The 15,766-nt window shown below is 42.1% G+C and overlaps 1 protein-coding gene across 1 annotated transcript in view; it reads right to left on the reverse strand.

Moving 5' to 3' along the window:
* Window positions 1–7,355: 7,355 nt before the first annotated feature.
* lrrc56 (leucine rich repeat containing 56) overlaps window positions 7,356–15,766 on the reverse strand; it is a 150,535-nt gene continuing 142,124 nt past the window's right edge. The window contains exons 13-14 of the mRNA XM_078221293.1: window positions 14,179–14,377; window positions 7,356–9,594 (exon numbers count right to left, since the gene is read on the reverse strand). Of these exons, the coding sequence (XP_078077419.1) occupies window positions 14,188–14,377 (190 nt within the window). The 3' untranslated portion in view covers window positions 7,356–9,594; window positions 14,179–14,187. The remainder of the gene's footprint in view (window positions 9,595–14,178; window positions 14,378–15,766) is intronic.

Below are 15,766 nucleotides of genomic sequence, written 5' to 3' on the forward strand. Positions count from 1 at the left end.
CAACTGAGAGGACAGGAATGTCACTGGCTCCCAAAACAGATGGATTAACCACAACCCTTCTTGAGTATGAGGGATTGAGAATGATCTGATTGAGGTGATTAAATTGCTAAAAGAATTCAAGAGGGTAGATGGAGAGAAACAATTTCCTTTGGCGGGCAAGTCCAGAGCAAAGGGGGCTTAACCTTAAAATTAGAGATCGTTTGTTTAAGAGTGAAATGAGGAAGCACTTCTTCTCACATAGAGATATAGAAAGAATTCTCGCCACCAATATTGTGGATACTGGGAGTCAAATGGAACTTACAAGACCAAGTTTTTGTTTGGTAAGGGCATTAAAGGATAGAAACATAGAAAGTAGAAGCAGATTAGGCCATTCGGCCCTTCGAGCCTGCTCCACCATTCATTTTGATTATGGCTGATCATCAAATTCAATATCCTGATCTACCCTTCCTTTGTCATGTGGATTGATGGCAGGAAAATGGAGTTAAGGCACAGATGATCTATTAACTAATTGAATGCTTGAGCAGAATCAAGAGCCAGGATGGTTCACTGTGGTCTTGTGATGCCTGATGTTTATTCAGTGTACAGGTCAGTAGAGATCACAGAGTCTGTCAATTGTTGTAGGGAAACATCGCTTGTACCAGTGCATTCAAGGAAGTCAAGTCGCAAGGCAATGTTCAAAGCGTTTTTCTTTATTGTACAATTACTGGGGACCCAGGGAGACCCCTGTAGCCAGCTTAGAAACAGTGCTTGGCCACGTTGATCTCAATAGTTATACATTTGCTCTGGATATTTATAGGAATCCAAATTCGAGCGGGAACATTTGCTCATACATTTTTACAATACTTATAAAGTGGCCTGTCTGGTCAGGAAGTTCCCTGGGAGGCTTGTCAATTTGCATCTGTATGGTGTGTGTCCGTGTTAATGGGACTGCCTGTTCTTGCCCCAGTGTTTTAATGTGTTTCCCATTATCCTCTCGATGTGTCCCCTTATCTAAATCGACCTCTACTGTTTTGTGTCTGTATTCTATGCTTGCGAGATTAGGTGTTAATGTCATTTTGTCCTGCTGTGTGTAGGGGGATTTAATCTAATCTTTTATTCTTTTTATCCTAGTTTATTAAGTTTCTCTGCCTGCCTTGGCCATTTTATTCCTGTAATATTTTATTGACAGTCCGGTTATGCCATATAACCCACTCCAGGTCTTGACTCGCAGATATCCCGATCTTCTAGCCAAAGGCCGGTTTAAAATGCAGCTTCGTGCTGTTGCTGGGCAGAATAAGGATCTTTTGTCGGCTTTGAAATTAAAGGTCTCTCAGCTGTGCAGAGGGGGATTTAAACGAATGTCCATTCGGGTGTTCCCCTCTGCATTGTGGGCACGTTATGAATGGTGCCAATCAGTCCAATAAATGAATATGTTTAATGAGGTGAATATTGATGAGATAATAAAAATATGGCTTTTGGAAAATGGCCTACTTCACAATCAAGTGATACAGAATGAGGCTTAGTTGAAAGCCCAGCCAACCATTAGACTTGTTGAAACAGCTGTGTCCCAGAGAAAACATTGTTTGATTGGCAGCTGAAGCTCTCTGATCTCTGCTGTCAATTTCACAATGTTTGTTTACATAACGTTAAGTTGTTTCAGGGGTTTGCGGTTTTAGCTATTGATACTTTAAAGGTTCTGGATGATTGATACTTTTGTTGACTTGTAGTGAATTATAGGAAAAAGTTATGAATGATTTCCTTTTTCAAAAGATTATTTTTATAAGTACCACAGTCACTATAGGTTCATTGGTTCTAGGTAGTATATAGATGGTGTATAGTGAGTCAACAGGCATGGAAATACCATAACTTGGCATGAAGGGTGGGTGGAAGGGCCAGAGCTAGACATAGAAAGCATAAGGACCACCCCAGAATTTACCTTTTAAAAGATCCGCTCATGCAAACTAGGGTTCATGATTCCTCTGAGGTGGTGTGAACCATGACTCTTTAAAAACTTAGCCTGACTCATTGAAAATTGCGCAGGAGTAGGATACATCCATCTCCATAATGAAGCAGGACATGTCCATCTCCCAACCACAAGGTTGGGAGTGTCGGATGTAAACTTTTGACAGGAACAAGCTTTAAAGGAACTCCCGAAAATCAGACAATCAGAAAGTCGTTGAGAATCCCGGAATCAGGATCCACCCTCCACTTTTAAAGGTCTCCCAATTCCTATGTCTCCTATGTCTTATGGTTTCATGGTCTAAGTCATCCAGAGTCAGTCAAAATCCAGGCCCACGTGTCCATAGCAGGGGTGGCCAAACCATGGCTCACGAGCCACACACGGCTCTTTGACACACAGACTGTGGCACATTCCTTCTCCTGTCCAACACGTTAAATCACGCATTGGAGGGAGATGAATAGCCAGGTACAACCTCAGCTTCATAGAAGGAGGGAACTGGAGGGCAGGCAGCAGTGCTGAGAGGAGAAAAGGGAGTGGGGTTAAGATTGATGATTCATTCCAACACTGTCACAAGATTTCTTTTGTAGTTTCCCACTGGTCCTATGGTAGGGCTGCCTCACCCTCAGTGCCATTTTCTGATGCTCCCTAACCCACTCTCTCAGTGCTGACCTTCCAACTTGCGACTTGTATCTGGAACAACAAGGCACAACAAGATTGTAAGAATCTATTGTATCGGGGAACAGTTACTCCGATTCAAATTTGTTGTTCAGTCAGTGTTTGCAGCTGTTTCTCAAGTCAAATCAATTCTTTTCTTTTAACCTCTTGCCTGATTTTCCACATTGGAAGAGCAAGACTTCAAAAGTCAATTAAGCAGTGAGGATGCGCCAGTTTTGATGTGTGTCAGTGAAGCAGATTTTATTTTTGCCACGTTCTGAATTGTGTGAAGGAAGTCTGGAATGTTAGAGAGGAAAAAAAACTGAAAGTTTATTAACAGAAGTGTCTGCAATAGTAATAAAAATGTCTGTAAAGGCTGTCTGTGTTCCCCTTACAGAGCAGAGAAGGTTATGGAGAAACTTAATAAGGCGTTCAAAGGTTTTTGATGGAATGAACAAGGAGAAACTGTTCTAATTGTTAGAGGACACAGATTTAAGGTAATTGGCGAAAAGCCGGAAGGGAGTTTAGGAGAACTGTGATCTGGAGTGCCTGTCTAGGTGGAAGATTTAATTGTAACTTTCAAAGGGAATTCAATAAATACTTGAATAGGATAAAATTGCAGGGATACGGGAAAGAGCAAGGGAGTGGAATACATATGATAGCCCTCGCAAAGAGCCAGCACAGGCACATTGGGCCAAATGGGATCTTCCTGTGCTGTATCATTCTGTCTGAACATATTGTACTAATTATAAATACTTTATTTGGACAAGATGTTTTTTCCAGTCAATGTTGTATGTTAAATTCCTCATTTTGAGTTTTGGGGAACTGTAGTATAGTGGACACAAAGCACTTAATTGCACTTCCAGTTTTCATAGAAATTAAAAGCAGGAGTAGGCCATTCAGCCCTTCGAGCCTGCTCCGCCATTGATTTTGATCATGGCTGATCATCGAATTCAATATCCTGATCTCCCCCCCCCCCATATCCCTTGAACCCTTTAGCCCCTATATTTAATTCCTTCTTGAAATCAGACAACATTTTGGCCTCAAGTACATTTTGTGATAGTGAATTCTACACATTCACCACCCTCTGGGTGAAGAAATTTCTCCTCACCTCAGTTCTAAAAGCCTTTATCCTCAAACCATGACCCCTAGTTCTGGACTCCCTCATCATTGGGAACATTCTTTCTGAATCTACCCTGTCTAACCCTGTTAGAATTTTATAAGTTTCTATGAGATCCCCTCTCATTCTTCTAGACTCCGGTGAATATAATCCTAACCGATTTAGTCTCTCCTCATATGACAGACCTGCCATCCCAGGAATCAGCCTGGTAAACCTTCGCTGTACTCCCTCTATAGCAAGGACATCCTTCCTCAGATAAGGATACCAAAACTGCACACAAGTCTCGAGGTGTGGCCTCACCAATGCTCTATACAATTGCAGAAAAACATCCCTATATTCAAAATCCTTTCACTATGAAAGCCAACATATCATTTGCCTTCTTTACTGCCTACTATACCTGTGCGCTTACTTTCAGCGACTGATGCACGAGGAACACCAAGGTCTCGCTGAGTATCCAGCTCTCTCAATTTACACCCATTCAAGTAATAATCTGTTTTCCTATTATTGTTACCAAAGTGGATAATCTCACACTGATCCACATTATACTGCATCTGCCATGCGTATGCCCACACACTCAGCCTGTCCAAATCATGCTGAAGCATCTCTGCATCCTCCTCATAGCTCACCCTCACACTCAACTTTGTATCACCTGCAAATTTGGAGATAATACATTCAGTTCCCTCTTCCAAATCATTAATATATAATGTGAACAGTTAGGGGTCCTAGCACAGATCCCTGTGGAACCCCACTAGTCACTGACTGCCAATCAGAAAAAGACCCAAAGTATCATGACTCATTTATACCAACTCTTTGCTTCCTATTTGCTAACCAGCTTTCTATCCATCTCAAGAAATTACCTGTATTTCATATTATAAGATTAAATTTAATTATTTTTGATATTTTTTACACCTGTAACTCGTGATTGTGTTTGAAATGCAGTGGCAGATCTGAGATGGGAATACCCTGGGCTCAGCTGTATTTAGGATGATATATCACTACTGTTACTCCATCATCGCTAATCCAGTGTCCCACACCACTGTGGGGGTACCAACATCGCCATCCAGACTGGCAGTGATTCAGGAAAAAAACCTCAGTCATTGCAGGTCATTTAGAGCAGATGTTTCAGGATTTTCAATGTCTGCAATATTTTTCTGGGGTGAGATATTGATGCAAGTCTTTGAGTCTTAGGATCCACAGCCCTTCTCGTTTCAGATGTTTGAATTTCTTGTAGGTTTCTTAGCTTTTCCTATCTGAAATCAGATTGCATTTGTTGGCATTCAAAACACCCATGTTTGATCTGTGTTTTGGTGCTAACTCTAAAACAATTCAAAAATACCACACACACAATTTAGATTGTTGGAATGCTGTCCAAATTCCTTCCTTATCTCAGGCAGGGCTTGGTGACTATAATATTATGGGATGAATAAAATGTGATCTTAACTTGCAAATTGCATTTATATTTACTTGTTGCATTAGCGTGAAAAGAGCTTTACTGCTTTATTCTGTCTAAAATGGCTTTAACTATAACCTCCATTACAACCAGCAGTGCCAATTAATAAGATGGTAGCACTCTTGCCTCTGGGTCATGGGTTCAAATTTCCGCACCAGAGACCTGAGCCCATAAAGTAGGCTGACACTCCCAGTGCAACACTAAAAGAGTGCTGCCCTGTCAGAGGTACTGTCTTTTGGTTGAGGTGTTAAACTGAGGCCCCATTCGTCCTCTCAGGTGGATGTAAAAGATCTCAGAGCACTGTTGGAAGAAACATACAAGAGTTCTACCCCAATGTTCTTGGCAATATTTATCCCTCACCCAATACCCAAAAGAGATTTTCTGGTCATGATCACATTGGTGTTTGTAGGGTCTTGTTTTGTGTAAATTGGTTGATGTGTTTCCTACGTTACAACAGTGGTTACACTTTAAAATTATTCCATTGGCTGTAAAGTGCTTTTGGACATCCTGTTGTAGTGAAAGGCTCTACAGAAATGCAAGTCTTTCTTTCTTTACACCTCCTCTACATCTTTGGCAAGGCCTTGGCACCCTCCTTAAATCCCCAGAATTGGCCACAATGCCCCAGCTGAAGATTGGAGATGTCCCTGCAAGGAACATGTTGCATCCCAGCTTGACACTGGAGTCCTGCTCTTGGGTTCCAAGTGCCTTTGACTAAGAGTAATGAATTCAGTGGTTGCTTCAGCTGTGAGGTGGGGCATCGGAAACTGAAACTGGCAGGCTGCCTCCCTCCATGGCTAGCTGGCTCCTGACTGAAGCGTGGAGCCAGGAGTCGTGAAGGAATCCACGATCTGCAGGTCAACACTCCAGGGTTGGAGGAAAGGCGTGTGATAAAGGGGAAAAATAGACAAAATAGCAATCATTGTAAATAATCCCTCTTTAACCTGTTCAATTAATAATAGGCACATAAAAAATTAATAATTCTTGAGTTGTTGGTGTTACTGGCAAGGCCAGCATTTATTGCTCATCTCTAATTGCCCTGAGAAGGTGGCGGGTGGGCCTTCTTCTTGAACCGCTGGTTGCAGGTTTGAAACGAGTGAGTGAAGGCCACTTCTGAGACCCAGGTAAAAGTCAACCGTGTTGGCTTGGACTGGAGTATTAATAGGCTGGAAACAGGTAAGGCCAGCAGGTTTCTTCCTTACACAATATCAGGGACTCAGTAGGGTTTTTAATCACAATCCAACAGCTTCAGGGTCACTGAATGAGTCACTGGTCTTTGAAACATTATGTATTGTGCAGTTCCTCTCACATGGACCGAGAACAGTTGTGAGTATATGTGATCATTTTCTTACTCCACCAGTACAGTAAAGATGGAAATTGAATGTGAAGCTCACAGCACCCAAGATCTTGCACTATTTTGGAGCATAGAAAAGGAGCTGTTTGCTCTCCCAAGCCATAGCTAGGTCTCAGGATGTCTCCCCAGAGCCATACTTTGTTGCTGGGGTGTGGGGTTGATGGAATAGGGCAGCACGTTATGCAATCAGCCAAGGTTCCCTCTCCTGATCATCATCGACTTCCCCATTCAGAAGAATACAAAACTGCACACTGAGTGATACCTTTCACAGCCAAACAGTCTGACACACAAAGACAGGAGTCACATTTATAAAAAATTGCAACATCTTGCAATTGCACAGCAACCTGCATGAACCTTCCTGCCAACAAATTATTTTTTTGAAGTGTAGACATTGTTGGAATGTAGAAAACAGTCCACCAGGGAGAACTCCCCTGTTCTTCTTCAAATAATGCCTTGTTACCTCAGAGGGCAGACCAGACCTAAGTTCACTGACTCATCTGAAAGGCTGCAACTTGATGGCGCATCATTCCCCCAGTGCTGCACTCAGAGGCAGCCTGGAGTTTTCCGCCCAAGCTTTTGGAGAATGACTAGAAGCCAAATCTTCTGACTCGGAGACGAAAGGGCCACCCACTGAACTATAACTCGCCCAGCCCAAGAAATGGTCACCTGGGCAAAATATCGAGTGGAAGTTGGTACTGGTGGAACTGGACCCCAACACCTTTAAGAACGGAATACGAGAAAAATATGGATAGCTGGGGAAATGGAGGTGGGTGGTTGGAAAAGAGAAAACCTGCAGTTAAAATAATAGCTTACTCTACAACCAAACTCAAAACATGCCAGGGAGAGTGGAATATTTCATTTTTTTATTTAAATGCGATGAAAACAATCATTTATAATCACTGACAATCCAACGATTTACAGTAAAAAATAAATACTGTGCTATAATACAATTCTACATCAAGTTCCCTTCCACCTTTTGTGACCTGATGTACAGGGGGACCAGGCACAAATTACATTATGTACACAGTAATCAGTATGTACATCTAGTTACACACAGGAATAACACAACACACATTGTTTCAGGTCCTCTGAAGATGAAAGGGCGAGTCGATTTGAACACTGGTCACTGAATGTTTGAGAAAAGGGTGCTTAACTAAATGTCTTTAACACACCAGCATTCCCATTTTGTTTGGCGAGTCCCTGAAAATGTCTTGGTTACAGCACCCTGTACTGAATTGGTCACAAAGCACTCTACCATACAGCTTCATCATCCTCAGCTGAGGACATAGTGAAAACTAAACACTCAGCTTCAATACCAGCCTCTCCTCAACAGGTTGGGTACCTGCTACTCGTGTGAGCAGAGTTAGCCGTGTGCTTAACGTGCTGGGACTCCTTGTTGAAACTGCTGACCTTATGGAAAGCACTAGAGTGACCAGGAGAGGGCGCAGGGGCAGCATTCTAAAACACTGCTTCTGGGAAGCAGGGAAGGCTGGCTGTTCTGAGTAATTAGTATATGCATGGGCAAGCGGCTGAGATGATTCAGTGCGCAAGAAAATTATATTGGTTTACAGGGCAGTACAATATGCAGTCGTTTCATGAAAATAGTCCTTTTCTCATTAGAAAGCTTCAAATATTTTTTTTAAATGACGGAGAAAGGATTTAATTCAAACATGAGGAAGATATGACCATGTCATCCTCTGAAGGATATATAGCGAGAGGAAATCACTGACACTGGTTGTATGACTTTGCTTTCTTGCTGCTTGTATGAAGGGAGTTCACCTCAACCTATTTAGCACTTTGTGGATAAAACTATGAATTACTAGTTTTAAAATTACTGATAATTTATTACAAAATTGACTCATGAACAACTGGACAGATGAGTGTTAGCATCTTTTATAAAAGTCCAGATGAAATAATTAGCTGTCAGCAGCTGGGGTATTAATAAATGTATAGATAGCTAAAGGATGTTTGTGATAAATATTAACAGGGAAACTGTGAGAGTCACACGGTCTTCAAAGAGCATTTATTTTATTTTTGTTTTCGCCATTCTCTCCCATCTGGATAAACCCCAATTGATCAGAAGTACACTACAGAGAAGACCACTTTACACATGAATGTCACAGCCTGCTTATTAATCCACATTAACAATATTACAGCTCTTTCTGGGCATCAGAAATTAACATAATTTACACTTCAAAGTGGAGCACAACCTTAACAGAGGCTGCAGTATGCGCCCACCCACACTGTGATTCTGTGGGTACTTCATACGCCCACTATATAGTGAAATAAAAGCAAATTATTGGGTGCACATATGTCTATGTATGTGTGTATATTTTTATATTTGTGTAAATATGTTGTCACATATGTGTGTTTGTGTGAATATTTGTATGTGTATTTTATCATGTATTTGTTGGTTTGAGGTACGGGATGGGGGAATGTGTGTACATGCTTAGATGTGCACTTGATTGTTTTGTGTATGTTGAAAATGCGTTAAGTATATATGCATGTCAGCGTGTATGCATGCAAGCAAATTTACACATGTATGTTTTTGGGGATGATGATACAAGAAGTTAATTTAGCCTGTACTAGTCTGATGTAATTCCTGATGAAAACCGCAAGAATCTTTCATAGAAAATGCGCATTCAATTGTGTTACTGATCTGCCTTCAATCACTTCACTCTAGTTACTTCACAGTTTGATTTTCGCCATAACTAAGTAACGCCTAAAATTGCAGCATTTCAAAATGTTGGTTAACATTAAATCTTCCTAGGAAAATACAATAGAGTTAGGAAATCTACACAGCAACTCTGGTCATATAACTGTATGTGTGTTAGCTTTTAAAGGCCTGCAAACACCAGCTAAACGTTTACACAGTGATATATATATTAACTCTGTGGGTGTACAACAATACATGCATTTGTGTAACTGGCTTACCCTTTTCATTTCCAGGACCGAGGTTGAAAGTAGGAAGACAAGTGCAGTAAAAGTGTTTTCTCTCTTTCCCATGCACAAGAGTCATAATTAAAAGGTTTTCAGACAGTCACAATGGAGCACAAAAAGGGCCTCATTATTCAGAACCGCTACAAAATAAACAAAGGCAGCATCACTTTGGATCAATATCAAGAACAGAGGTTGTTGTAAGTTCTATAAAACAGAGCAGCCCCACACCCCTCCTCATCTTTTAACATGTGGGACACACGCTTTAACAATGTGACAAACATGATGATAACAACAGGTTACATTTAGATACCATCTATAATTGAGTAAAATGTCCCAAGATGCTTAACATAGCAAAAAAACTGATACTGAGCCAGATAGGAGAAATTAGATGACCAAAAACTTGACCCAAGAGGTAGGTTTTAAGGAGCGTCATAAAAGAGAGGTGGAGAGAAGCAGAGACACAGGTCAGTTTCGAGATGGAATTCCTGAGCTTAGGGCTTAGGCAGCTGACAGCATGGCTGATGATGAGGTGATGGAAACCAGGGATGCACAAGGTTAAGGACGTAGAGAAGAGTGAGGACATGGGGAAACTTGAAAACGAAGATGAGAATTTAAAATCAAGGCGTGTGGGGACTAGGAGCCATTGTAGATCAAGAAGCACAGGGGTGATGGGTGGAGGGGAAACTGCAATTCATCTGAAACTCTAATGAATTAAGCTGCCTGCAGACATGTTGTTCAATATGGTCCTGTGCTCCTTTATCACAAACGATTCAAAAATATTTTTACAATAATTTTTAGCTGAGCAAAATGGAAAACTGGAACAAATGATTAAATCAAGGATCCACATCTGATTATGGAGCACAAGGTTTCCCAAGTGATGGGGTGAGTAATTTGATTTCCTGGAAGTATGATGACAGCATTTAACACCACATGCACTGACATAGTAGGTACACTTTCTCAATTGCTAATGGGCTTTCTCGGAGTGGCAATCAGCACTGGAATGCAACTCACTGCCCAATTACTTCCCATAATTTATTTTCAATCCTATCGTGGCTGACCTTCAGACACAATGAGATCCAGACAGTGTAACGTAACCCCAGGGCCCAGTGTCAAAATGCAAGAGAGTTGGAGTGCAGAAGGCTACGCCCCCTTTGCTATGCATTAATTGCCGTAAACCAGGTAAGTTTAAAGATCCAGTGAAATTTAAAGATCCTTGATAGGCCAGGGAGAAGGTATGTGACTAAAGTAAGTGGATAGGATCCGTGTGTGGGGGGGGGGGGAAGAGGTCATGGGAGGATTGGAGGGGAGGTGGGGGGGGGGGGTGAGGGATCAGAGGGGTCAGTCTTTGGGTCGCGCTTATGGAGGAGTGGGGTGTCAGTCCCTCAGGCGTGGAGGGTGTCGAACCCCAGGGTTAGGAGTGTGCAATGCCTCGGGGTGGGGGGGGGGGGGGGGCGGGAGGGGGGTGGGTGGCGCGGGGTGGGGATCAGAATCGAACCTCTGGGTGGAGGAGTGAGGTCCATCCCATTTTCAGATGGTCCCCAGTGCAGGGCAATTGCCCTGGAGAAGTTTGCATTTTGGGGCAATTACTGTGCAAATCTTACCTGTGAGCTTCTGAAGGGGATTCCTACGCTCATCTTTGGAGTACCCCCTTCCCAATCTGACACTGGTGAGCTCAGAACCTCTGTGAGTTAGTCTGAGATATAGATAAATGTGAAATAACTCTGAAACAGTGGAATATCTGAAAACAATTCCATTTCTGACATGACGATTCAGTGTGACTTCTTCCTGATTCTTGAATGATTTTCATGCGAAAGGAATCAACAAAATTGAGTCCAGAGAATATCTTATGAGATTGTTACAAACTCTGGAACTAGGAACACAGGTGCCAGTTTACAAGAGCAGTGGGGCACTGTAATCTTAGATTTAACTACTTAACATTAAGCTGGGAGGGAGGGGCATTTGGTGGACATACAGAATAGGCTAGACAGGGTTGTAGATAGAGTGGGAAGTTTAAGAAAGATGGAAAATTAAGGAGTGGGCCAGACAGATATCTGTAGAATCTCCTTGGGTCGCACAGTTTCCTGCACTCCTATTAAATTTTAAATTTAACTCTATTTATTAGTGTCACAAGTAGGCTTATATTAACACTGCAATGAAGTTACTGTGAAAATCCCCTAGTCGCCACACTTCGGCACCTGTTTGGGTACGCTGAGTGAGAATTTAGCATGGCCAATCCACCTAACCAGCATGTCTTTTGGACTGTGGAAGAAAACCAGAGCACCCGGAGGAAACCCACGCAGATACAGGGAGAATGTGCAAACTCCGCACAGACAGTGACCTAAACCGGGAATCGAATCCAAGTCCCTGGCGCTGTGAGGCAGCAGTGCTAACCACTGTGCCACCATGCCACCCCATTCCATTCTTTTCATCAACAGGGAAGATACAGCAATCAACATCTGTAGAAATGGCAGGCAGTCTGTAGTTTGAACATGTATGTTTCTTCGGAAGAAAATGAAGGTTGAGTTGGACAAGAGGCTCAGCACTTGAAACTGAAGATCATCCATCTCCTACATAGATTTTTGTGTCTGCTTCTATTTCTATATTTTTACAGATTTCCGGATCCACAGTATTCTGCTTTTAATCATTCTTAATCCTGGTCTAACATTTAGAACAAAATATTTGTGTGTCAAGTAAGAAAATCAGCATTTAACCTAGTGACATTTCAGAAGGAGTTTCAATCGATTACAGACGCCTTTCTATGCAAGTTTACATTTTGCAGGAATATCAATGTTTTTAATTTTTCACAATATAAACAGGTCAATGGAGTTTAAATTTTAATCATCACAGAATGGTACAATGATTCTTTAGCGACTTTAAGGACTTATTTTACAGTTTGTGATACAGTTTACCTGTTGCCAAATACATCATAAAATCAGAAATATGCATTTATACAGCATTTTATTGCAGATAACTATCCTCAGGCAATCCATAGAGATGAAAGCAAAATAAAAGTGGACAGAGTTTGGGAAGTTTGGCCAAAGAATTGGACTTTAATAAATGTATTTTAAAGTGTAAGAAAGGAGGAGAGTATAGAAAGGGAATTCCAGAGTGTGGGGGCAAGTTAGCTGGAGGCATCACTACAATGATGCGCACACTCCCATCTCTTCCCCAAGAAAGAAGCAAGGAGTTGTGGAGGGCATTACAGAACTAAAGAAATTAACAGACATAGGGAGGGGTTGAGGCCATGGAGGATTTTAACATAAAATGAAAATTGTAAATTAATCAAATCAGCAAGGAAAGGGGTGTTGGATGAAGGATAAATGGGATTTTTGTTACCCAGGGTGGAGGACGGGAGGATGACCATGGATGAGAGTTCAGCAGCAGATTGTCTGAGGCATGGATGGAAGCAGGTAATATTACAGTGGTGGAAATAGGTGGTTGTTTTGATGGGGAGGATATAGGTTTAGAATTTGAGCTCAGGGTTGAGCAGGATACCAAGGCTGCAAACAATTTGATTCAATCTGAGTCAGTGCCCAGAGAGGTGGATGGTGAAAGTATAGAGCTTGTGCCAGCGATTGAACATCCCAATTTTTGGTTATAAAAATTTCATGTCATCCAAAACTGTTGGCTGGACTAGCAATTAGACAGCACCGAGACATTGGATGTGTGAAGAGAGATAAGAGATGATGGAGAGATAGAACTGTGGATGTAGTCTCCATACGGCAGCATGAAGTTCAAGGAGTGGGACCTTGGGGAAATAGGTTAAGTATTTGAAGGCAGGAGGAAATGCTGGTTTTGAAGAGCAGAAGGATAGTGCCTGAGGATATGGAACTACTTACAATGACAGGTAGCATGGGGACCAGGAGAGATGATTGCAGTCAGAAATTTAATGGGAATAGAGTCGGGAAAATAAGAGACAATTCTGCGGATACGATGAGCTCGAAGAGAGCATGAGGGACATGGGAGAGAAACTTCAGACAGATGAGGGATTAGGACAAGGCTTGGCTGACAGGTTAAGGAGAAACCAAGGGTCATTTTTGCTTTTCAGGATAGTGCTGGAGACCTGGCAGAGCTTGATACAGTCCAGCCTGATCTGGCAATGATGGCTAAGCCAGTTCTCCACCAGATATACTCAAGTCTGTGCTCCTTAGATTTGAGGGAGTGAAGACAGGGGCTTGTGCTGGAAGACAATTATGGTTTTGCTGGGGATCAAAGGTGGAAGCGAGGGACTGGTCAAGCCACCTGTAGGGATATTGTGGTGAATGAAGGTCAAAGGGAGTAGCATGGAGTTTGAAAGCGCCATTGCAAGCAACTTGGGGGGTGGTGAAAATATTTTTTTCCCTCGGAAAGGGGAACAAAGAAGAATGTGGGGTTGGAAAGGAGTATGGGGATGTGACATATGAGGGATGCAAGGTAGTGGCTAGGAAGGCCCTGCCAGTGATTGAGGCCATGGAAATGGCAAAGCAGAAAGGTAGTCATGAGTATGGATAGGAGAGTGCAAAAAGCAGGGGAAGTTTAGGGAGCAAAGGAGGGTTTGAATTCTAAGGAGAGAGGGCAAAAGCAGCTTGAGGAGGAAACTGAAATCAACAAAGATTTCAATTTTTATCTCAGGACAAGAAATATTTTGTATTATGTATGCAATGCAAGAGATTGATGCATACCACTAAAAATCACCTCATCATGCTAATGGTTCTTAAGGTGCTTCGGACAGTCTGTGTTTATACCTGTTGCCATCAGCTTGTTGTCTTGTTTCCTCTGCTGGGCAGAAGTAATGGTCTGTTTGGCAATCGTTGTAATGCAGCCTTAGCAGTCAGGGGTCTTACAGGGTTCAGGGGGAGCGGTCTCTCAGGTGTTTTTGTGGATGAACGGATTATTGGCTGGTGACTGTCAATCACCTTTTGAGGCCTCCTGTCAACCTTTGACCTGTCAATGAAAATATATTCCTTACATGTAGTTCAAACAAAGAAATTTGATATATTGGTTCGTCGCCAAGTTTTGGCAGGGTAACAATTGGAAGTAGCAGTTAAAATTTAAATTTGTTGATGGTGTGAAAACATTTATGTTTGTCTTTTCATCATTATTTGAGATGTGTGTTGCTGGGAAGGCCAACATTTATTGCACATCCCTAATTCCCTTGAGAAGGTGATGATATATTTCAGGATGATCCGTAACCAGGGTGAGAGACTTTGAGGTGGTGATGTTTCCATACATCAAGCAGGATGCTAAATCTTCATGCTTCTAAACAAGGTTTGAGGCGGCAGTGAGTCAGGCTGCTCTGAGTCCAGCAGTTTTGGAAGGCAGCTAAGTGTCAACTATGCTGGTATTGGACTGGATTCACATATCAGCTCAGACTGGGTAAGGAAAGGCTTCCTTTCCTAAGAGTTCATTAGTAAGTCATTTGGGATTTGGGTGCTTTTACTAAGACCAGTTTTTCATTTCTAGATCTTTCAAATGAATTATAATTCCCAAATCTAACTCACAATCACTGGATTATCAATTTGAAAACAGAACTACTGATTACTGTACCTGGCAGTATCACTGTGTGTGTGAGGAGTAGGGTCATTTTGTGTGTGAGGAGTAGGGTCATTGTGTGTGTGAGGAGAGGGTCATTGTGTGTGTGAGGAGTAGGGTCATTGTGTGTGTGAGGAGTAGGAACATTGTGTGTGTGAGGAGTAGGGTCATTGTGTGTGTGAGGAGTAGGGTCATTGTGTGTGTGAGGAGTAGGGACATTGTGTGTGTGAGGAGTAGGGACATTGTGTGTGTGAGGAGTAGGGTCATTGTGTGTGTGAGGAGTAGGGACATTGTGTGTGTGAGGAGTAGAGTCATTGTGTGTGTGAGGAGTAGGGACATTGTGTGTGTGAGGAGTAGGGTCATTGTGTGTGTGAGGAGTAGGGACATTGTGTGTGTGAGGAGTAGAGTCATTGTGCGTGAGGAGAGGATCAGTATGTGTTGTGTGTGGGGAGTTGGGTCATTGTGTGTGTGAAGAGTTGGGTCGGTTTGTGTGTGGTAGGTGATAAGATGCATAGATCACAGACTGCTGTTTTTCTTGCCAGAGTTGTGTGTGTCTCATGTATGTTTAGTCCACCTCAGTGTATACATATAAACTACTTGAGTGCCAGAGGAAATTTGGACAAATTCAGTACATGTTTGCTGCATACACTCAATTTTTATGCTCTTCCTTTCTCTTTTATGCATTTGTACTAATTCTTGCTGGCTTACTGCGCTCTGCTGTATTAATGTATTCATGTATTCACCGGAAATGGTGTCATAAGTTCCTAGCATCATGGGAAATAAGCAAAGAAGCAGCCATGT

The sequence above is a fragment of the Mustelus asterias genome, chromosome 9 (genome assembly GCF_964213995.1).
Source record: "Mustelus asterias chromosome 9, sMusAst1.hap1.1, whole genome shotgun sequence".
Lineage (NCBI taxonomy): Eukaryota > Metazoa > Chordata > Chondrichthyes > Carcharhiniformes > Triakidae > Mustelus > Mustelus asterias.